At 37.1% G+C, this 23,359-nt stretch overlaps 2 protein-coding genes across 5 annotated transcripts in view; one reads left to right on the top strand and one right to left on the bottom strand.

The window, feature by feature from the left end:
* The window catches only part of Col4a5 (collagen type IV alpha 5 chain), a 189,326-nt gene extending 185,336 nt beyond the window's left edge, over window positions 1–3,990 (bottom strand). For 2 of the 4 annotated variants that reach the window (XM_040744480.1, XM_013122323.3), the window contains exon 1: window positions 3,615–3,990. In XM_040744480.1, the coding sequence (XP_040600414.1) occupies window positions 3,615–3,695 (81 nt within the window). In that variant the 5' untranslated portion in view covers window positions 3,696–3,990. The remainder of the gene's footprint in view (window positions 1–3,614) is intronic. The other 2 variants (XM_013122324.3, XM_005082465.4) reach the window with 2 other exon arrangements.
* A 1,346-nt stretch (window positions 3,991–5,336) lies between these two features.
* Window positions 5,337–23,359, top strand: part of Col4a6 (collagen type IV alpha 6 chain) — a 290,710-nt gene continuing 272,687 nt past the window's right edge. Inside the window, exons 1-2 of the mRNA XM_013122309.3 lie at window positions 5,337–5,597; window positions 5,798–5,849. Coding sequence (XP_012977763.1) covers window positions 5,587–5,597; window positions 5,798–5,849 — 63 coding nt within the window. The 5' untranslated portion in view covers window positions 5,337–5,586. The remainder of the gene's footprint in view (window positions 5,598–5,797; window positions 5,850–23,359) is intronic.

The following is a 23,359-nucleotide window of genomic DNA, read 5'->3' as shown; positions in this document are numbered from 1 at the left end:
ATTAAAGGTGTTAAGCTTTGTTACCCTTATAGACTGATTTATTTTCGTGTAGTCCTGAGTGGCCTTGAACTAACAGAGATCCATCTACCTCTTTTTAATCCTGAGTCCTGGGATTAAAGGTGTGTGCCACCACTGCATAGTTTCTAGACCTAACTAGTGTGTGTGACTTTGCAAACTGATCTCCAGTGCCTTTCTTAAATAATAAACAATGTAGCACCACAACTACAGATACAGAGCTGAGGATGGGGTCAACTGTAAAGTGTTCAGATAGGGGTTCAAAGTCCTGAATTTGATCCTCAGAATTACAAAACAATACATCTAAAGATAGATAGTTGAATGAACAAAATCAGATATGAGGGTATAGATTAGTAAAAATCAAACTAATTGATCATTTTTGGCAAGGCTGCACCACCAAATGTTCATTATTTATCACAACAGAAATATTTCTGGACATTTCTGAATACTTAAAAAATTATTAAGGAAGTAAAAAAGAAACAGGCAATATTTTCAAAGAAAATAAAATATCACAAATTGTAGGTGCTTTATAAATCTAAATTTTATTGAGATTACATAAAGTCACATAACCTGTGATTGCATTTAAACTATCTCACTCTGTATACACACGGAGATCAAATTGATCTTTAAAACACACATCTATGTACATTATGATATACTGCTTTACATAAAATGAGAGGGAAGACCCTGGCATTAGTGGTGTACCCCTTTAATCCCAGCACTAGCAAGACAGAGGCAGGGAAATCTCTGTGAGTTTGAGGCCAACCTGGTCTGCAGAGCACGTGCCAGGACAGCCAGGGTGCTACACAAAGAAACCCTGTCTTGAAAAACCAAAAAAAAAAAAAAAGGCAGGAAGAGATAGAAACCCCATGATCATTAACACTGCACCATCTGTGTCCAAAAACTGTAATAGAAATCCATGTTTTTTTAATACAACATAATTCTATGTCTTATATACAAAGGAGGCAATATAAGAGAGTTAGGGACAAAATATGAATTTAAATTTTCCAGCTCAATAAATCACTACCTATGTGACTTTTAGCAAGTTGCTTAATCTCTGTTTCATAGTTTTCTCACATATAAAGTAACTCTATATACATATGAATATATGTATACATACGTATATATGTGCATATTCATTGTAAGTCTCGTAAGAAGAGACTACAGAGTGAATTCCGTGCACTTGAACCTCTGGGTTCAATCCCTAACACCGCAAAATAAGACTAAATATGAAAATTTATTTTACTATAAAAGCATAGTATTTAGCACATAATGTACACTGAGCAATGTAAACTAAAATGATAATGAAAACAATGATGACCATTTCTCCCTATAGAATAGCACATTTCATCGAAGAAAAATTATTTCCTGGCCAAAATTCTTACTCTTACCTTTGATAAATTTGTATACTAGTAGTATAATTGTACATTCTATGTATCTACAAGCTTATAAAAAATATACTGTTTCATCACTAAAAGTGACCCTTCCAGCCTAAAGTTGCTTTGTTTTGTTACTGCTAGAGTACCTGGGTTATTTTACTCTTCCTAGTGAACTTTCTAGTTTAAAAACTTCCATACATTTGTGATATCCAAATCTGGCATGACTCCAGAGATAGAGAAATCACATAAATATGAAAAAGTAAAATGATTTAAGAAGCAATGCTCTTTCTGATATAAATGTCTCAATATTAGAAAAACTCAGTGAAAGACACACAACTATGGTCAAGTTTCACTCTGCAGAAGGTCACCAATATCCCTAGCACAAGTATGGAGAGCAGATACCATTCATAGTTTTGAGATGATTAAAACATTCATTTAACTAGGCCATTTATTTATGAAACATGAAATACAAACCCCTGGATTTAAAAGAGGAATAAAATTCTTATCCTAGGAAATTGTCAAGTAATATTTTACTTTAAGAATCAAAAAAGTCTTGTTCTTAAATTTTGTCAAGCACAAAAAAAGTCATTTTTAATACAAGGAGATTTAAGTTGACATGCAGTGTTGTTATACACACCTGTATAATTGCTATCTAGTGCATATTTATTAATAGCAAGATCATTAAAAGGAATGACTGTTTCATGAGTCATCCACAAAATCTTTGCCCCTGGGGCAAATTCTATAAACAATAGGCACTAAGATGATCTTTGAATGAGCTATTTTCTATAGCACAATTATAATTTATTCTAAAAATCTTTAGCCTTATCAACTGTCTAAACCTTACCCATTAAAAACTTTCTGTACCCAAAGAGCAGTATTAAATCATATATCTACTTTGATAGAGGAAAATGATAGCATACATAATTAAAACATTAGATACCTGTAAGGTTTTCAGGAGATTTTTCATAATAATTATGCTGTGATTACAATAACATAGTTACTTTTTATACTGGCAGTACACACATTTTTACCAGGCTAGACAGGGCAATGTGATCTGAGGTGTGCTGAGTGCTATAGAGACCCTGTTTGCTAACTGTAAAATGGACCCAGAATATCTGTAGTATAGTAGCTACATCTAAAGGACTGATAGTCACTCAACCATGTGAAGGCCTAAGGTATGATGTCATATTTAAATGATTTCTAAAAAAAAATCCATTTTGATTACTCAGATATAACGCTTAAATAATGTGTTACACACTTAGTTCTTCACTGGTTAAATGAAATTAAGTACCATGACCTTCAAACTGGAGAATATTTTCTGCAACAGAGCCATTCATTCCTTTGCATTTGCCTCTTATCTCCAGAAAAAGAGTGGGTGTTGGGACTACCCAGATTCCCTTCTCAGGGACAGACTGTGGCATCCATGCTGCATTCCTAACCACAAGTGGAACTTTTTGCTCTGTCATTTCACATGTTCGTCCTCCCCCACTCTTCTAACTCACAAAGCTCATGCCCATTTGAAAATCGAGAATTATTTTCCTGTAAATAGATGCAAAGCAAATTCCCAGTTTCTTCAGGTGGCTTTGTGAGTTGTTGTTTTTTTTTTTAATGAGAGCAAACAGAAATTCCTAACTTTTTTTAAAGATGCAAAACCCCTGATGCATATATGCTATTTTAACGTTTGTATAGGGATGGTGTCAACAGGTCAGAAAGCAGGTCAGAATTTTACCGACCTGGGGTGGGGGTAGGTTCATGCTCCTTAAGAAAAAAGCATAAGGCAAGGGAAGAACACCATTAGGTCTGTTAACACTTTAACGGTAGTTAAATTTTAGAGGGACCGAATATTAAACTATATGCCAAGTTTAAAGAGTGCGTGGGCTGGGTACAAGTAGTGAAAAAAGCTAGCTGGCAGACAGCAACCCAAGGTGGGGCGTACAGAGGAAGAAAAGTTTGAAAACCCCACCAGAGCCCAGTGACCCTTTAATATGCACCCCCACACCCCTGGCTCCACTCTTGCCCCAGAAGAGGTAGCTGCAGGGAAGCCAGAGGCCCTGTTTTTAAACACTTGAAATTTTCCCTCGGAGCAGCGTTGTGAATTGTGTTTCTTTCTAGTAAAAGCTAGTTTTGACTTCCCTAGCCAAGGCCAAGGAGTAAGGAAGGTAAAAGGATCCAGTTGTTTCTGTGGAAGCCAGCAGCGATGGGGAGGGAGGGAGGACTTACCGCAGCCTCTGCGGGCTGCCCCCACAGACACAGGGCCAGTAAGAACCAGCAGGCGGCCAGGCACACTTCAGGCACTTGCATTCTTCTCTGGCTCCCGCAGCTCCTTCAGCACCCGCACGGAATCCCAGGTCCGTTCAGACCGATTGACATAATCTTGAGGGGTTATTGGGAAGAGAGCTAGAGCTAGAAAGGGACAGTGAGTGTCCCAATTATGCTGGTGCACTTGGGAGAAGAGAAAGCTTTTATAAGAGTGAAGCGCTTGAAAAAAAAAAGAAGAAAGAAGAAGCTGTTCTTCCCTCCCCCCTCCCCTCCCCAAAGCCGGTCTCTCGGGAGCACTTTGCCTTCTGTTGGGACTTGCAAACTTTCCTCACGTCCTACAAATCTACTTTCCTCGCTCTCTTCCCTGCACCGCCCCCTCCCAGCCAGAGCTGGGGAATTTGAGTATCACTCCGCCACTGCTTCACACTGCACCGGCAACCTGCGAGGGAGTGCCGCTCAGTTATTTGAGGGATGGAAACTTCAAGATCAGTTGACTGAACACCACGTGTCCAATCACCAAGATTTCTTATTTGTTCATTTGTAACTTCTCTTAATGGTACTCTTTCCTGATAAGTCCAGCTTTCCCTCTAATTTGAGCATCAAAGCCACTTCCAAACAGACCTGAGCTGGGACTATTTTTTTAGCGGATGTATTTCAGAGATATGGTGCTTTATATTGTTAATCATTAGAAACAATTTTTTGCCTCTGATCCCTGGGCTGCTGCTGGCCTTTGCATTCCAAGTACTCATGGGACAATGTTTCTGTATACAAGCAGAATATGAGAAAATATTAGATAACTGTAAATGAAGTAAGAAAATTAACATATATATTTGTGAACCCTTAATGCCTGTTATAACACATGTAGGATAAGAAGCATTAAGCAGGTTAGTAATTTTATATGGTTTAATATTATTGTAACTTAGTTATGTGTTCTTTTTACGTACATTGAGTACCAAAATTAACATTTATTACCTATGTCAAGCTAACATAAAAGGTAGTGTAACTGTCATAGCTGTGTTTCAGAAGGACTTATGGCAGGTAATTAAATAACATTAGTATAATTCCTTGCAATGAACACAAACACATCATTGGAATTGTCTGTATGGAGCCAATAGTAGTTGAATCAGTGTCTCCCAGATGAAGTAGGTATGAGTATTATTTTGGTAAGTCTTATAGACTTTTCAAGTACCAAAAGACCAAGAAGATACTCTATGTGGACTCCTTAGATTGTCTTTCAGGAATTCACTGAAGAATTCTTCAGAACATTTCTATTCTCAGGCCCTGGGTTAAACTATAGTCTTTCGTTTATGAGGACCTATTCATCCTCGGATTCTAGAGATTGTGGACTTACTACTACAGAGATTCCACCCCCGTGACCTCTCACCTGCCAGAGTGTTTAGAGTGCAATCAGTTAGAATAAGAGTTCCTGCATTTGGGTCCCCGTGCCAGGGCACTTCAGGTCTATCTATGTAGTAGCTGTATACCTAATTCTATTCATGTGTTACTTTATGGAAATGTATGATGCCTGCTTGCATAGATCTTTGTGTATAAGTCTCTAGAGACCTGAGCATGAAATTTTGGGACTGTTATGTTTAGAGATGCTTGAAATTGAGAAAGACTAGCAGCTTCCCAAGGTAGGGGGGATGATTGACAGCAGACAACCCCGCCCCGTTCCCCTCCATTCCTTCCTCCCTGGCGCATGGAACTATCTCCTGAGTGCTACAAGTTGTAGCGGGCACCGCTGAGTGTGTTTTCCTTCGGGGCACTTTTTATCTAGCAGCTGACGTTAGTTTCTTCTAAACTAAGCCACTTCGCCCCCTTACACTGTCCTGAGTAAGGAACAAACTACCAAGCATCAACGGAGCCCTGATGATCCCGCGCCGCGGAGCAGCTTAGCAGTCTCCTGGGACCCAGCTCCGGAGGAGCCACAAGCATGCACCCTGGGTGAGCTGTTGCTGCTCAGAACCTCCTTCCCCTTTCCAACTTTGAGTTGCTTTGCCTAGCCAGGACTATACTTGAACGTATGTCACTACAAGAAAAGCGTGCAAGTAGGCATGAAAAGGGACCTGGGAGAGTGGTGGCTTGCTTACTCAGGACCCTGTAGTCCAGAGAGCCCATGTTTCTCACTCTCCCTCTCCTTTCAGATTGTGGCTGTTCCTGGTTTCCTTATGCCTGACCAAAGAACTGGCAGAAGCGGTAAGGCTTCAAAAGACCCCCCCTTTTTTCTTTTCCTGTTATGTTTCTGTTGGGGGGGGGTAACAGAGGGTTGTACCAAAACGGAACTTATCTAATAGGAGTTAATAGGGTTCTTGAAGAGGAATAGCATGCTAGTTTAATACTCTTGGAACTCAGCAATCTTCCTGTCTTAAAACATCGCTATAGGTTTAGAAAATATAAAATAGAGGTAGACAGAGCAAATCTGTTCAGGACAATTTCAGATGACTGACCACTGATGCTCTCTTTTGCACCGACAGGCAGATCTGCAAACCTGAATAAACATAGCTTTCCCTAACCTGTGAGAACACAGATTGACACATAAATTTAAGGGTGGAAAGAGAGCCTAAAGGACTGGGACTTGAAAGTGGCAGCAATCAAATGGAAATTAAACTTTATATTTTCTTGTAAGTCTTTTCATGAATGAAAAAGTTAAAATGCTTAAGACGAAAAAAAATTTCTAAAACTCAACCTTTAGTGGGCTGCTTAGGTATTATCCATGAACTTACCCAGAGACTCCAGGAAAAGGAATTTGTGTAGACATCTGGTCAAGAAAAGTTTAATAGATCCCAGAAAGTAGAGAAGGATCCAATGCAATTAGTAAGACAATTTCATCAAGATGGAATGACTACATGATCAGATATGCCAGTTTTCCAGTTGAGCTAGATACTTCTGCTGTTCAAATAGTAAGTTATTAACTATTGAATATTATTTCATTGGTTGGTTTAAAAAATAAAAACTATACCAGCTAAAGTCATTTACAACACAAACAATAAATGTGAATTGTAATTATTTTAAATGATCAGCTCTTTTTTGTAAAGCTTTAAAGACTATTTTAGAGCTTTACTTCCTTCAGTTCAATAAGATCACCAACACACTTGTGAAAAAGAGTAAGCACATGTCTTTCAGAAAATATCAGTGGGGTGAAATGATTTTTCCTATAAAGAAAGAATGATAGCAGAAGATTGAATTATAAAATTTTGTGGCCCCTTAAGTCAGAATATCAGCTCTTACGTATGTTTCTGCTGGTCTTTTTAAGAAGAAATATTGATCTCAGACCCTTGTACACTTTTTTAACCTGGTTCTTCCAGTATATGAGCTTAGTTAAGAGTTTCCTTAAGGGTCTATACTGCATTTATTGAAAATGCCAGCTTTTGATTTCACTTTGTTCAAGAATCTTCCTACTGGTTAAAACAATTTATAACAACCCCAGTAAAACTTGTATTTTCAGACTCTGATTTCTTTCTCTTTTTTTAGCAAAAGCAATATATGATCATTGTAGATTGACAGGCATTTCTGAAATACCATATCTTTTCATTTCCTATTTTGGAGGATAATGTTTTCAGCCCTTCAAAACGTTGAAGTGGGTCTCTTCATCTGGGTGTTACACTTCTGTATCATGGTTATACAATGTCACCTGCTATGTCAGTTGCAATAACCCTGGTAAGACTGGAATAAGCCTTGGGGTCTACTGACAACACTTACTCTGTTGCCTTGAGTCCAGAACTGCTACATTCAGTCAACCTTACTTACACAAAGAATTGTTGGTGTTAGGATGCTTTTTATAGCAAAGAGAAAGAGAGGAGAGTTATAGAATACTTTCTCAGAAGATGCTATTATTGAGGAGATGTTTTTCTCTTAATGTCCTTGCATTGTGTTCTCTTCATTTAGTCTCAACTAGAGTCTATTCTCTGTATTTGTGCTGTTTTTTCACTTTTCAGATAGTTGTAGGCATTTGCATTTGCAATACCTTGTTTGAGCGATAGTAATGCGAATAACTTTATGAGAAAGTCTCTTCGGGCTGTGAAAATTAAGTTGATGATAATGGAATATTGGTGAGCAATTAAAGATAAGGCCATGTAGCTGTTTTTGAGCTTTTTCATTTTTTCATTTTTCATTTGCAAAGCAATTCCACATAAAGGAATGGAAAGATAAATGATAAAATCCATTAAATATGTTTTTCATGTGAAGTATTGGCACAGTTTTTCTTAGTAAGGCAGAACCTAGGACTGCAGAACACCAGAGATCCTTTAGTTAAGTGCTTAGGTCCATAAGTCTGGTGTAGATTAGATGTAATGTGCACCTTTCTCTCTAGAAACTTGTTTCTTGTACAGTGCTACTCATTATGCTCCTTAATAGAGACTGCTTAATAGTAAATTGTTTTTGTGCATTGAATCCTATTATAAAACACTAGAAAAATACAAACATCATCCTAGACTATCATGTCTAGGATATAAAATATACCTTAAAATAGGGAGAGTCCTTATGTTTTTATTTCATTCTGCCTGTATTCAAGTGTGCATTCATAAAAGTCTCCAATACACCCAAGGACACATAAAGTCAAAAGACTAATAGAACACTTATTTGAGTGGAAAAGAGAATAAAGGACAAAAACATGTTTGTCATCCATTTTCAAGTAAAGATCTGATGGTAATACTAGCTTCTGTCTTTCAAAAGTATGAGCATACCCAGGTTGGTTCTTCACACTGTCACTGGCCTAGTCATTACAGCAGCCATCAAAGTTAGGTTTTAATGGAGTTCAGGAGTCATTTACAGTTGATGGCTGCTGGAGGAAGTGTCAGTTTTCTTTGGGTTGTGCCCCCTGATAGGTTTTTCATGCTCTAGTGGTCCTACAAACATGCACTGGCAGTGCTAAGTGAACTCAGATGGTTTAAAAAAAATCCATGAAGCTGGGAGGGGAGGGTAAAGCGGTGATGGGATGTGAAAGGAGTAAGAGAGGAGGAAATGGGTGATGAATTTGCTAAAAAAATATTGTATGCATGTATGAAATTATCAACAAGTAATTAAGATATATTTTTTAAAGAAAGAAATCCTTCTCATTTTATTTTTAGGTGTCTTTTTTTCTTTAAAAAGATTACACACAATATGGTATTTCCTCTACCCAAACTCCCCACCACTTTAATCACCCAACTTTATGTTCTTTTTGTCTATCTCTTTCTCTAAAATGTCACAACAAAAAGACTGAAAGTACCTAAATGAAACAAAACAAAAGTGCACACACAAAAATATGGAGTTATTTTATATCAACCACACTCCAGGGCAGGCCTCAACATACAGTTTCTTTTCTATAACAAATATTGAACTATCCTACATTTGAAAAGCAAACCCAAAGCCAAAACCAAAAGCAAACACAGAAATGTAAAACTAGTTTAGTTTTCTTCAGTAAATCTGACACTTTCAATGCAATTAATGCTACTTCTCTTTTATTTTATTTTCTTCTTTAACACTGTAGGGTATTAGAGCCCAGACTGAGTCTACTCCATTACAATTGCCTTGTTTCAGCTACTAGTGTCAGCTTACCTACCAAGTCCAATGTTTTTTTTTTGCAGTGTCCATTCTGTCTTGCCTAATTTCAATTTCCCACTTTCTAATCCTTCTGAAATCTGCTTTCTGATCTTTAGAATATTGTGGCCCATTAACTAATGTTTCTTTGATATTTTAAAAATGTTATCCATCCAATGGATATTTATTGAGGGACCTCTATATTGGAAGGAATATGTTATGCCCTCGTAGTCCATTGGTGAACATGTTAGGCATGATCTTTAGCATGGAACTTACAATCTTGAGAGATACAAGTCCTAAAATTGTGATTTTTCTCCGCATTTCATACTTGGCCACATTTTTGCCTCAGTAACTTTAACTATGTCTCTGTATACTGATGAAAATCAAATTTATATCTTAGTGAAGCTATCTCTTGGAGCTCCAACCATATATTTCCAACTTCCTCCTAAGTTCTGCCTCTCAGTGCATTGATCTATATAAAACACTTAAAACAGTTGCCTGGAGTTTAGTCTAAGCACTCGACTAAAGCCAGCTATTGTTTTATTTTCCCCCAAACACAGTATACATAAAGATAAAACTATTTACCAGTCATTCTCATTGATACTTCAACTTATTACTACTTTTTATTTTTACTTTCTTTACCATCCATGAAGTTTTAGGAACAAACTATAGAATCAATCACTAACCTCATTGTGCATGTCATCAAGGACTTGTAATTTTATCAAAAATCTCTAAACTGGTTTTCCCATTCACACTCCACTGATTGTAGAACTCATCACCACAGATCTATAGCTTCTGAATTGGCTTTTCTATGTGATTAGTGCATGACCTTCTAGTGAATATACAAGTCTACTACCGATGGCCTTCAATAATTGTCTTTTCTTTGCATTCCTTAAGAGTTACTAATTCAATATTGATTGCTTTAATGACAAAAACAACAACAACAATATAAAAAAAACTCTGGGATCAGTGAGATAGCTAAGTGAGTAAATTCACTAGCACTTCAAACCTTTTGACTTGAGTTTGATCCCCAGGACACATGTAAGATGGAGAGAACGAACTCCACAAAATTGTCCTCTGGGCTCCACATGTGAGTATCTTTCCCCCTCACACATCTCACACAACACCTCCCCACACATTCACACATCAATAATAATAATAATAATAATAATAATACTTCAAAAAACTCTGCTCAATGGTATAAACATCTAATAAATGATAGAATCATGATTCTGCCTCTATCCACAGTTCCTAGTTGTGTGACTTAATTTCCCTTCCTTAGACTACTTTTCTCATCACCAGAAAAGGAAATGACATCTTTCTCCTTGGGTATTATTGTGCTTTGCAAATTAAATGAGATAATGTGAACATACTGTGTACAAAGTAGCTCTTAATACCCATCCCACCTCTGACAATTATCCTCTATTTATTGTAATTTTAATGGGTAATTAAAAATACCCTCCCAGTGTTGACAAATGGTATGTAAGAAGATGAGCAAAAGATAGGAAATATCAGAGAAGATTCATTTCTAATTTCCATCTGCTGCAATGGCCATGTTTTAATGTTTCCCTCCTCATAGTTTTCTCCATGCCTATGGCAATAACAAATATCTTGTAGTGTTTCAGGTTTACAAAGTGTTCTCTCTTTTAATTAATAGTTCTAGGCTATCCTGTGAAATAATATAGGACAAGTGTACCTGGAGGATTTAATATTTATCCAAGCTCACGGATCTAAAAGGCAGAATTAGGTAAAAGCACAACAGTATGCTGTCTCCAATTGAGGCTTTTTTATCATTTCTTATCTGGAGTCTCTACAAACAAACTCAACAGTTCTGGTTTCAGTCCTCTTCTGCTCCCCCACCCACTTTGTTGATAGCCTTCCTCCCCAAAAGCCACAGTGCTTATGCTAAAACAAATTGGATCCCCTTACTACCATTCAACCCTCTCTCCATTGTCTCATGGAACTCAAGTTTGGATCACAATTGCCCTTCTGATGTTGGCTCAATACACCAAGCATATTTAGGATTATCATCCCTTTTCTTTTTCTTATCCTACTGTCTCTGTATGGCTGTGTTCCTATTCTCTTAAAGCCCACTTTAGGGATTGTTTTTTTTTTATTTTACCTTCTCTGTTTCCTTATGGCTACTGTTGTTTGTTCTTTTGCCTTTCCTTCAGTGAAAACTTATCTAGAGCCTACAGTGTGCCAGACATTCTGGTTGGCAATGAGAAGGAAAATGTCAGCTCCTAACCCAGTGTGACTTAGTACATTTTGAGAAATGGTGTTAGAGGAATCAAAATCATCAATTTGATGCCTGTACTCTGGCTTGTTTATCTATGTGAGTTTGTGAGTTGTAATTGGCATTGAAGTTATTGCTGGATAGATATTCCCTGTGGAGTCAATCACAATGGGGAGCCCTTTATTCACAGAGGACTCACTCCTGCAACAGGAATCTCCCCCCTCCAGATTTATAAAATGTAGCCAATCTGAAGCCATCCAGGCAGGAGCAAAGATATTGTAAAGAGGGGGCATTTGCCTGTCTCCCTTTGACTATCAGTCCATTAAAACAAAGAACTCCAAGGAAATGGAATTTCCCCAATAATCTCATACTGGGAAAAGAGAAAGACTGAATGAAGCCTGGTGCCAGCCACAAGGGGAAGTTGTCCCCCAGGAAGAGATTTCACACAGTTCTGACAATTTATCAGATCACCTTGCAAGACAGGTTGGAGTTTCCAGGAGTGCTGAGGGTCATTGCTGAGTAGGATCACAGCTGGACCAGGAGTGCTGAATTAAACATACCTCTTGCTCTGTGTGTAAAGCTAAAACTCATGTCAGGACCTTGGTGTCAGGTCCAAAGGAAATTCCATTAAATACAAGTTGTAAAGGTCTGAGGAAGTGATTTAAGGTATGTGAAAAATGAGAAATATTTAAGATTTCTTTCTCTCTTGCTTTGCTACTGTTATATTAAAACTTTTAAAGTCCAAAGTGTTAACATACTAATCCTTGGAGTTTCCTTTGGATCTAACACTTGGAAGATGAACTTGGGAGACACTGGACTTTGTCCCTCTTCTCTAAGTGGCTACATTTAACCAAGTTCCTTTTCCTGTTTTTACTATTACCTTAATATTGTATTGGTGGCAGCTGGCTATACCTACCTTGTTGAGACTGCCAAAGATCAGCCTTTGAACCTAAAGACTCCCACACCTCTGAAGCTCCTCATGGGTTCCACATGCAACTCTGCTGGTCCATTTCTGGGTTTTCATTCTTTGTAGAATAATTCAAAACAAAGAACTTTGTGTTTAGAGACAAATACACCTACATTCAAATACAGACTCCATTATAATCTATAATTTTAAGAAAATTAGTAAATATATTACTTTTTAAATGACTATTTCTGTTATTCTTTTCCACTCACTAATTGCCACTCTCTTAGACACTTGGTGAAGCCATTTTTGGAATAGTTTAAAGAAAATTGCTTGATTATTAAGTATGTTTTTCAAGTGTCCTATGGGAGAGTTAGGATTGTTATTAAAATTATTCCACATTACTCAAAGCTACTTCACCTCTCAGGCCCTACCTTTGTGAACTCCTATAGAGATCTTAGTTTCAGCCTAAGGGTCTTTCCAAAGGCACCTCTCCAGGCATCTTTGAAGTCCCAGTCCTTTTGTTTAACATCAATGGGGCTAGTTTGCCATTATCATTCAATCTGGCCTGCTTGTGTTAATGGAGAGCCTTGCTACTCCAAATTTTTTGCACCATGAAACATACATTTACTTCACAGATACTAGGCTTTCCAGGAATATATTGGCCCATGTCTTTTGTAGGGCAAAGTGGTCTTCAAAAGACGTATTTTTCTCTTGAGGGAATAAACATTCAGTGATACATTTTTGGACCTGTTAAGCATTTAAGTGACTATTTTTCATTACTTGAGGGTCTGTGATTCCTTAATTCTGCTTGTGAATATAGCAGTTCCCTTAATGTCAGGGATACAGTGCAAAGTTATAGTTCCCATAAACCATCATAAAACAGCATATATACCTCCTAGTGCCTAGTTTGAGACAACCAGCGTATTCTTATGGATAACAATGTAGATATTATGGAAAGAAAAGAAAGAATTTATTATATCTTTCAAATTCTACAGCCATATATACACTTCCTTCCAACCATAATCTCATCAAAGTACAAACACGAGAAAAATAAGTATTTTGTTAATAAATCACTTAGAAGAAAGAAACTGAAAAGAATGCAAAAATATGAGCTTGAACCATAGACGTTTTAGTCTCCAGCTGTCTGTGTGTTATTTTGGTTACACAATGTTGAGAAAATTTTGATGTACTCTAATAGCACATCTCATCTGGTAAAGGCTATTTGGAATTAATACTTTGTATTGCAGTTTCAAGATATTCCTTGGTTAAAAAGAAACCTGTATTTCCCAGTCAATAGCCACACAATTCTCTATTTTTCTCTGTCTCTATCGATCTCATATATAAACACCTACACACACAAACACAAATTAACTTTGCAACATATACTAAGATGATCAATGATGTTTCCCAATGTTTCAATATATGGAATCTAACACATTTGCATACTTTGTTTCACTACTTTTTTAAGTTTAGAATACATTTGTAGTGAAATTGAGTCTGATATTGCTGGATTGTTAAAATACCTCCTCAGCCCTCATTAAGTCATAGGGGAGAATGTAGTGCTATAGAAGGTCGAAAGAGGAAGAGGTCAATATGCATTGTAGTTACTGAAGGCTTCATAAATGTACTATGTGAACTGGTCTTCAACAAGGCAGTAAACATTTATTCACTGTATATTCTGCCTATATTTTCTAAAGATCCCAGACTTCAACTTTTCCAGACCTCTATAAATATACTTGTGTTTGCTATATTGGGCAGCACTACTGAAAGTATAGAGGAAGAATCAGTGTCCCATCAACCATATAATGTCTTTGAGGAAACTAAAAAGTTATCCTTGCCCAGACATGGTGATACACGCCTATACTCCCAACATCCAAGAGACAAGGGTGAGTAGATTTCTGTGAGTTAAAGGCCAGAATATTCTGCATAGTTAGTTGTAGGCTAGCCAGGGCTACACTATAAGACCCTCTCCAATTTTTTACAAAAATTTAAAGCCACCCTTCCTCTAAGCAAATATGGCTCTGCAATAGGCCATACTCCTATCTGAGCTTAAAGCAAGCTTCCCAGAACCACTGTAGCAGTATAAATATGGTTAAGTGGAGGACCTTAATAGACATCTGGCCAAAACGGAGGATGAATTTTTTGGAGCAAAGGGAAATAACTATGAACAGTTGAAAATGGGGTCAGGTTATGGGAGGCCTTAACATCAAAGCAGAGAAGAATTTAGCTTGTATTGAGTGGACATGCTGCTGTTGTTATAACTTCTTGAGAAGGGGAAGGAACAAAAGAGGTGATTTGAGAGAATATCACAAAGGAATAGGCAAGTGACAAAGACTTGTTGGATGTATACATAGATGTATGAATAGATTGGTAGATGAGTAGTAAGTATATAGGATATGTGGCATTGAATGCTCCAACAACTATTAGAGCAGGAGATGAGTGGGGGAAAACTCAATGACCATCTTACCATTTTCCCTAAATAGCAGTTACTTCAGTGCTTTGTAGGTATAGACAGCAGGGATGTGGGCATTTGATGCTCACGTAATTCATAACAAGAGCTCCTATTGGATAGATGTTGCTACAGACCAGGGAAGGAATTAAATCTTGAATCCAAGTTCATCTGCAATATCTGGTTCTTTCCCCTTGAGGAAATAGTTTAATGTATTTGTGTTTCACTGTTATATTTGTGAAACAATAGTACCCACTTCATAGAATTTAAGGAGAAAACACATGTAACATTCTTCACATATTTTCTGGTACCCAGTAAATATTAATGAATAACGAATATTTAGAGTAGGATTGTTGATATTGTGGTTGTTAGAGACTTGATACCAACCATGTGATTCCTTTCCATTGGAGGCACATTCTTTCATTTCACTAGTCAATGAAAAGTCAATTTCAAGTCTCAAATCATATCCCCATTTACTCTTGTTAAATTTGTTTGCCATGTTTTTGCCATTTGAATACATTTCCCTTCTGTAAAGGAAAAGATAACACATAGAATTTGAAATTGATAATTAAGTATCAAATTTAGTGGGCTTTTCAGTTTTCATTACTTGTTAAATCTCCCATTTAAGGCAAAAGAAAAGACTTGGGAGGAGTTGGGGACTGGAAAAAATGTGATGAGAGTATATTGTATAACAATTAATTTAAAGAAGAAAAGAGGATCGTGTGTGTGTGTGTGTGTGTGTGTGTGTGTGTGTGTGTGTGTGTGTGTGTGTAAGATGGGCCCCCAGGACCTGATTCTTTGCTAAATAAATACTGTACTATTGAATTACCTTTCAACCCCTCATTTTTCTGAGTTTTATTTCTTAGCAGAATGATGAGAACAAAGCAGCAGTATATTCTGTGTCAAAAGCTTGGAGCTACAACCCTTTAATTTCCAGATTCTTCTGTTCTTCCTTGTGTCAGATCTGCCCCTTACTTCTTAACACCCTAAGATTATGCTCAAAATTGAAGGTACAATAGTCATGCTAGAAAAGAGATGTAGCTTACCTTGTTTTGAAGTACAGCAATTGCTTTGAACCCTCAACTTTTGCCAGTCACCAAAGTCCTCAATGTCTACTCTAGGAAAAAGTTCTAGGAGAAATGGATGAGTTTTCTCTCTACTGACTCTTCATTTTCAGTCGTTATATAGAGCAGTGTGAAAGTGAATTTTTAAATACAAAACATACTAGCTCAGAGTCAAATTGAGTGCATCTCACTTCTGCATAGTAAAAGATTCATATACACACATTTATTGTTTAGTTATGCTCATTCTGTAATCTGAGAGAGTGTGTGTTCATTTAAGGTTTTTTATTTGCACTATACCTGAAACTTTTCTGTAATATTTGGATTGTTTAAAAAGTTTTTGTAGATAATATAATACACACAACACTAAAATGGTAAAATGACAATTTAAATGGATTTTTTTCTTTGGCCATTATAAAGTAAGTTAACAGCATGATGCCACTTCATCCCCAAACAATATGTATTTCCTATAAACAAAGATATTCTGCTGCACAGCTATTTTCCCATTTAATCAATTATTATCAAATTTTTTAGCCTAAGAAAATTGTGGTGGTCACCTATAATTCCAGCATTTGAAAGACAAAGATAGATGGATTCCCTAGGGAAGGCCAGCTAGCTAAAGTAGCTGGAGTATGTGAGTTCTGGAGTCAATGAGAAGATGTCTAAATAAATAAAGTAGAAAGTGAAAAGAAAAACACAACCAATGTTAACTTCAGGCCTCCACATACACATGCACTTATATGTGTGTGTTCACACACAGGGGAGCATGCATATATACACACACATGAAATAACATAAGCATGCACAAAACTGACTGTGTATATATGTTTTCTTTAACCATTTACCTACTAATGGGTACCCAGAATAGCTCTATATCTTGACTATTGTGAGCGGTGCTGCAATAAATATTGTTTTACGTGCTGAACTCTACACTTGTTCCTTTGTCTTCAACAATAGTCCCTTTCCATGGTTTTTATACATTCTTGGTATTCCTCAGTCTCTTTATGTGGAAAAACAGAAAAGCTAGCTCATACATATAGTTGGATGGATAAGCACTAGAGTGTTCCTAGCATCCCTGTGCACTGTACGTGCTCAGTAAACTGTAACTGCCATGGACAGTGAGTTGTCATGTCACTGGGATGTAGCTCATCATTTTCTAATCGCCTTTACAACATGCTTCTAGTAGACAGAGATCTTGCCAAGAAGACAACCAACAATTGCTACCTCAACTTTGTGCTGTGATCTTCATTAGGCCAGTAATAGCCCTATATACATTGATAGACCTAGTTAGGGCAGGATATTTACCTCTAAGTCTTAATGAGAAATTAACTAAGGTAAAGACTAATTAGCTTTAAATTGTGAATGGATGTGTGTGTGTGTGTGTGTGTGTGTGTGTAATTTCATCCCCCAGTTTATAACACTATTCTTAGCCTAGTTACCCTACTCTAAGGGCCTCTGGGGATAAAAAAAGACACTTCCTCCTCCCTTGTTTGCACAGCTTTTCTCACATTCTGCTGCTAAAGAAACTGACAAGTGAAGGTGCCAGCTCTATTAGAAAGAATACCTGCTTGCTTCCTACTGGCCTGGGGCCACATAGTCTGGATGAACCATTGAAGAGCCACATGACTTTCAGTCGCTATTTACTTGGAAGAGAATGAGAGGAAGGATTTATATCAAGTTACCAGTCCCCTGAGCCTGTCCTGTCCTGTCTGAACTGCCCTCTTTATTTTTCAAGTCCACTACTAACTGCCAGTAGTGGTAACATACTTCTGCTTATGTTCATAACACAATCTCAGAGCATCTGAAAGCACAAGCCTTTGAGAAGTACCAAGGCTCTTATGGAAGCTCATGTGTCCAGAGAAAAGCAGCCAATCTACCTTTGTCCCCTGTTGGGTAAGTTACTTGACCTCATAATTGTCATCCCTTTACCAAGGATAGGATATGTTACACTGCACAGCAAACCACTCTTCATAGTTCAGTATGTAAAATAACCAATGATCACTCCTTGGTTTTATATATATAGCATGTCCATCGTGGTCACTGTGACAACAGTACCTGTTCCTCAGTTTACGACCCAACTGGAGCAGCCATAATCTGACATACTGTTTGTTGTGGCAAAATAAAGAGAGCTCTAGAGGTATTCTACTGCATTACTAATTGAATATTCTGTATAGGTGGGATGTGTGTCACTTTTTTGCATATGCATTGATCAGCCATGATGGGGATCAAGAAAGGAAGTCCTATTATGTGTCTTGAAGATGGAGAGCTGGAAATATTCAGGGAACAGAACTAATGACCTTCTCACATTGTTCTTGAATTTGCCATGTAGAAAGATTCAGAAGTCAAATAATTTTTATCCATTTGATACCTTTTGTTAATACTGCAAGTTTTGCTATTTAGTGCTAGGTATTTTTTGTCTTTTTTTTTTCCTCGAGTTGAATTCTTTCTGCCTTTTGATGTTGTGGCTGCTGGGCCTCCCATTGATAAACAGATACATTAACTTAGAAAATTCAGTGTCAAGGAAGTAGGCTCCCACTGACTCTCACTTATTTCCTACTGTTTACTGCTGTGGTAAACTATTATTCTGTGATCTTTGGCCACAAGAGAGTATTAAATAATTTGCCCAAAGGTATGTAACTAATTGGTCCTGCATTAGAGGAACCTGAGCTGGAACTCAAGATTTCTGACTTTCTTTTTATTGTGCTAGGTCCTACTATAAAAAAAGTTGTCTAACTGATTGCTGTGATTTACTCCCAAAGGCAAGTGGCAACAAAATCTGGCCCTTTAATTTTGAACAGAAGAAAATTTACATCTGAATGTCTTCTTTTAAGTATTTAGATGAGTTCCTTGTCATAAAATTAGATTCCCAGAATTCCTATGTCAACAAACCTGTGAGTTCTTGAAGCAAACAAATAACTGGCCCCATGTGGCCCAGCCACAGGATCCAGACTTTTGCTAAGACTAAAACAAGCAAAAATTTACATGACCCTTCTTGCATTTCCATAGAATACAAGCCACTGGATATATGGTATTATTCTAGGTTAGTTTCTTACTATTATTTAGGATGTCTAATAATGATCAGGATTAAAAGTTGTAAATAGAGACAGTAAACTTTTAAAAACACTATGTAAACATCACTGCACAGTCATACTCTCTATTTGGAGTTATGCTTAGTGTGATGTGCTGTTGTATATATCATAAAGTTCTTCAAAGATTCCACTTACCTTAAGTATATTGTCTAAAGACATGTTAGTAATAGAGATGTCTCATTTTTCATCTATGGTTTTTAGCAATAGTCTAATAAAGCTGGGTCTTTTCTTAAGCCATAATCAAGAGACAATATGCTTAAAGTAAGTGGCAGGATCCAAATTATGTTGTGTGCCAGCATGAACACACACAAAGAAAATTCTAAACCAGGAAATTTGGTTTCATATATGAAATTTTAAAAATGTCATATAAAAATTGCCTTCAGGTTATGAATGTAAGGTGCATATGAATGATACATGAGTTTGGTGCTTAGACTTGAGAGTCATCCCTAAGATATTTCATTGTATACACATAAATATTCTATCCCATCCCCTCAAAAAAAATAAACACTTCTTTTGCTAAGCCTATCAGGTAAGAGTCACTCAGGCTATATCATATCTCTGCCTTCCTCAGGATGTAGACAAGGAATATGATTTTTATGTGATTCAATGATATAATTTGTAGACTAGGGACACTGTCAAAGAATGTCACACAGAAACCATTCAAATATTACTCTAATATTTTTCCAAGACTTGTCCTATGGTACCAGGTGATCTTGTTCTTCTCCAATCTGAAATGGCGTTATTAGATTTAGAATCACAAGGCATCAGTGCAATGTCAGTTTTGTTTATGGCATGTGTATGATAATGGAGATTCCATCTGTATTTTCTCACAGTCTTTTATTATATTCACTTAATAATAAGGTCATTTTTTTCTTATGGGGAATTTCATCCATGTGATTCCATGTTCCTATCACCCATCTTGAACAATTTTCTTCTCTGCCTATCTGCCATGACCTTTGTGAATATTATCATAATCATTTGCATTTCGTGGTCATGGCTTGTCTTTCAGTGCCCTTCTACTTTCTGCAGTAACTATACGTTTAAATGTTAGGCTTTTACATAATGAAGGAAAATTTGCCCAAACCATTTAAAAATAGTTTACACAATTCGCATACCATTAGAACAGCTGGATTATGGATGCTATAATAAATTTCTTGCGATAAACTTAGACATGAGTGAGCCACCATTATTCTGTTAGACCTACTTATTGTATCAAATCATTTAAGAGCTAGAAAAATATTCTTGCTTCTTATTACTAAAATCTAACATGCAGGTGTCAGCGATGTGTTCATTGAAATCCACATGTTCCTAACTTTAAGAAACAGTTTTGTAATGCCAAGCTAACATTACACACACAGCAAAACACAAGTAGAGAGAAAGAAGGAAGGGTCATTCTTAAATTGATGAGATAAAGGAATAAACTAAATTTTAAGTATGTATTACCATTGGTTAATATTTTACTGTTCATTAATCTTCCTAAGAACTCACTGCAGAAAGGTCCCACATATGATTCTTAAGGATACCAAGTGAAGGAAGGCACTGGAATTTATGCCAATATCTAACTAGGCTCTAATCAGTGATTAATCATTACCATTCACTGTTTTATTACCGAATGTAAGGAAGGGCAGACAGGAAGAACAGAAAAATATTCAAAATTCTATGGATGCCAAATATATACTTAGGTCTCTTCAAAGACTATGAATCTGTGGGTTTAAGTTTTTAGCATGATTTCCCATATGTGACCACCTCTGTTATATTCAAAATTATTGTCCACTTTATTTTACCAGTCTTCCTTGGTCCTTAGTGTTCTTTCTCAGGTAGAGTGTGAGTATTACAGTCAGATATCCTTTAGTTGTCTTATTTCCAATATGCATCTCAAAATGCATTACTTAGAAATTCTCTAATATCCAGGCAAAGGAGCATTCTTAGTCACAGCACTTAGGAGGCAGAGGCAGATGGATTTTGTGTGTTTGGGACCAAAAAGGGCTATACAATCAAACCCTGTCAAAAGAAAGAGAGAGAGAGCGTCAGAGAGTCAGAGAGACAGAGAGACAGAGGGACAGAGAGAGAGAAAGAGAGAGAGAGTGAGAGAGAGAGGAGGGGGAAGGCAGGGAGAAAGAAACTAACAAAAGAACACTCTTTTATCTGATTTTAGCTAGGTATTGGTTATGATTCCCATTTTGTAGATGAAAGGGACTGGAGCTCAATGATAAGTCACCTATATGATAGACAGAAATATAATTTACATAACCACAAGTTTAGTTGTTTTCCTAAAATTCTATATTGCTTATTATTTTATCCATCTTGTGACCCAATACATCTCATCTGGCATGAAAGTCTCCTATTTTACTAAAGTTTCTCCTGGGTCAACCACATTCAACCTTTTGATTTTGTCACATAATGCTGTCATCTACAAAGTCCAAGCTTAAACTGTGTGATCAAGTTCCCAAAGTAGAGTAATAGAATAATTTTATAATGTTTTTATTAACATTTATTAATGATACATAATGATGGGTTTCGTGATGTTTTCATGTGTAGATATATTTTGATACAAAATTATTTGTGTTTTAAGTAAGTTTACAAGTTTTTGTTAGATTGCATTCAGAGCAATCCTGAAGCTACAATTTAGACATATTTGGGAAACGTTAAGTACAATATAATTGGTTAGAGTGACTGAGGTAAGAACCAGTTTGAGACCACTATAATTGAAAAAATTTTCTTAGCAGGATTTACATTTTAGTTATAGCATGGAAGAATTGTTTGGCAGATTTCCTCATTCATTTGTAGATCTTATAGGTAGGAAAAATTATGTTTCCCTGACTCTAAATTAAAAAGATCTTGTAGAGTTAGATATGTGCTGTAAGAAAGGGGTTTGTATGTATGGGCTTGTGTACATTCTCTTCAAAGTTCCACAATAAGGTATTATTGACCTTCTATTTTCTTCAACCAGGAGTAAATGAATCAAATACTACAGACTGTGCTGCAGTGACTAGTAAATCCTTTAAAAAGAAAGTTGCCTCCTCAGCCTTGATTCTCCAACATGAATAGAACAAATTTATTGGTCAGGCCTCCAGTCTGTACAGATTTTTTTTATATACCAGAAATTTGTTAACTGCAGTGAAAAATCAAGGGGCAGTGCCTCCTGGTTCTACGTGGTACTTGTGCTATGCAGTGGTTAGTTGATCAGTAGCTGTGTGCCCACTTGACTCATTATAAACTGGCCGTCAAAGAGCTCGCTGGACCAACAGTCAGTCAATGAGCCTGAATTGGACAGACCTAGGACCTCTGCATGTATGTGACAATCGTGTAGCTTGGTCTCTTAACAAGGTTCCTAGCAGTGAGATCAGGATATCTCCCTGGTTTTTGGTAACTTGTTCCCCATGCTGGATTACCTGTCCCTGCCTTGATGTAAGGGGAGGAGCTCTGTCCTGACTCAACTTGATGTGCCATGCTTTGTGCAAGCCCATGGGATGCCTGCCCCTTTCTGAATGGAGATGGAGACATGGATGGGAGGGAGTAGATGGGAAAGGGGAGGGGAGGAGAGAGGGAAAACTGGTTGATATGTAAAATAAATGAAAAATGTTATTTAAATAAAAAATCTTAAAAAGACCACTTTCCATGCCACCTCATTCTCTTTTTCCATTCAATGGAATTAGAGAGAGTGACTTGGTGCTTGAGTCACAGTAGAGTCAAAAGCATCTAGGGCTTTTGCCAAATTGGTGGGATGGTAGTAGAATGAAAGGATGGCTCCTCAGTTCTGAGTGGCATGTCAGGCTCATGCATCCTTCCCTTCTTTTCTGCTTCACGCTCTTCGTGAATTTATGACTGTCTTAACATTAAATGCTTTCTAACACAATATGATTAGTCACAGCAAGCAAGAGGCTATCTCTAACCATATTCCCAGGGAGGAAGGGCTACAGACTCCCTGGCCATTATGCTGTGCTCTATCTGTGATGATGTAAATCATTGTCTTAGTGCTACGCCAGATCATCTCATATATTTAGAAGCCTGTGTTACTACAGTACTTGTTTTAAGAAAGATAGTTATGCCTTTAAATCTACTGACACCATCTATCATTCACAGAACAACTTTTTTGGATGGGTACCAGAACACATTCCCTGAGTTTCTTTTAAAACAAACACTAATGCTATTCTTGTGAGACTTCCCTTTTTTCCATGATAAGGCTTATCTCTTCCCTGTCTTCATTAAGATCTAGGTTTGTTTTTGTGAAAATGCCTGTTTTTGCCCATAAAATCCAGCCCCCCACAAGAAGTGCCCCTGCTGCCTCCCTGCATAGTCTCCATAAATCTTTTCTCCCTTTGATCCCATTGCTATCTTCAACACTGAGCTGGCCCTTTCTCTGAATAGCTTTAGAGGGGGGAAATGAAACTAGAGATGTACTTGAAATGACTTCAGGTTCTGCAATAAAGCTTAATGTTCTAAGCAT

Source organism: Mesocricetus auratus, unplaced genomic scaffold, assembly GCF_017639785.1.
Source record: "Mesocricetus auratus isolate SY011 unplaced genomic scaffold, BCM_Maur_2.0 Super-Scaffold_100003, whole genome shotgun sequence".
In the NCBI taxonomy this organism is placed as follows: Eukaryota; Metazoa; Chordata; class Mammalia; order Rodentia; family Cricetidae; genus Mesocricetus; species Mesocricetus auratus.
Note: the sequence above shows the minus strand (reverse complement) of the source record. Positions and strands in the feature narration are given on the sequence as shown.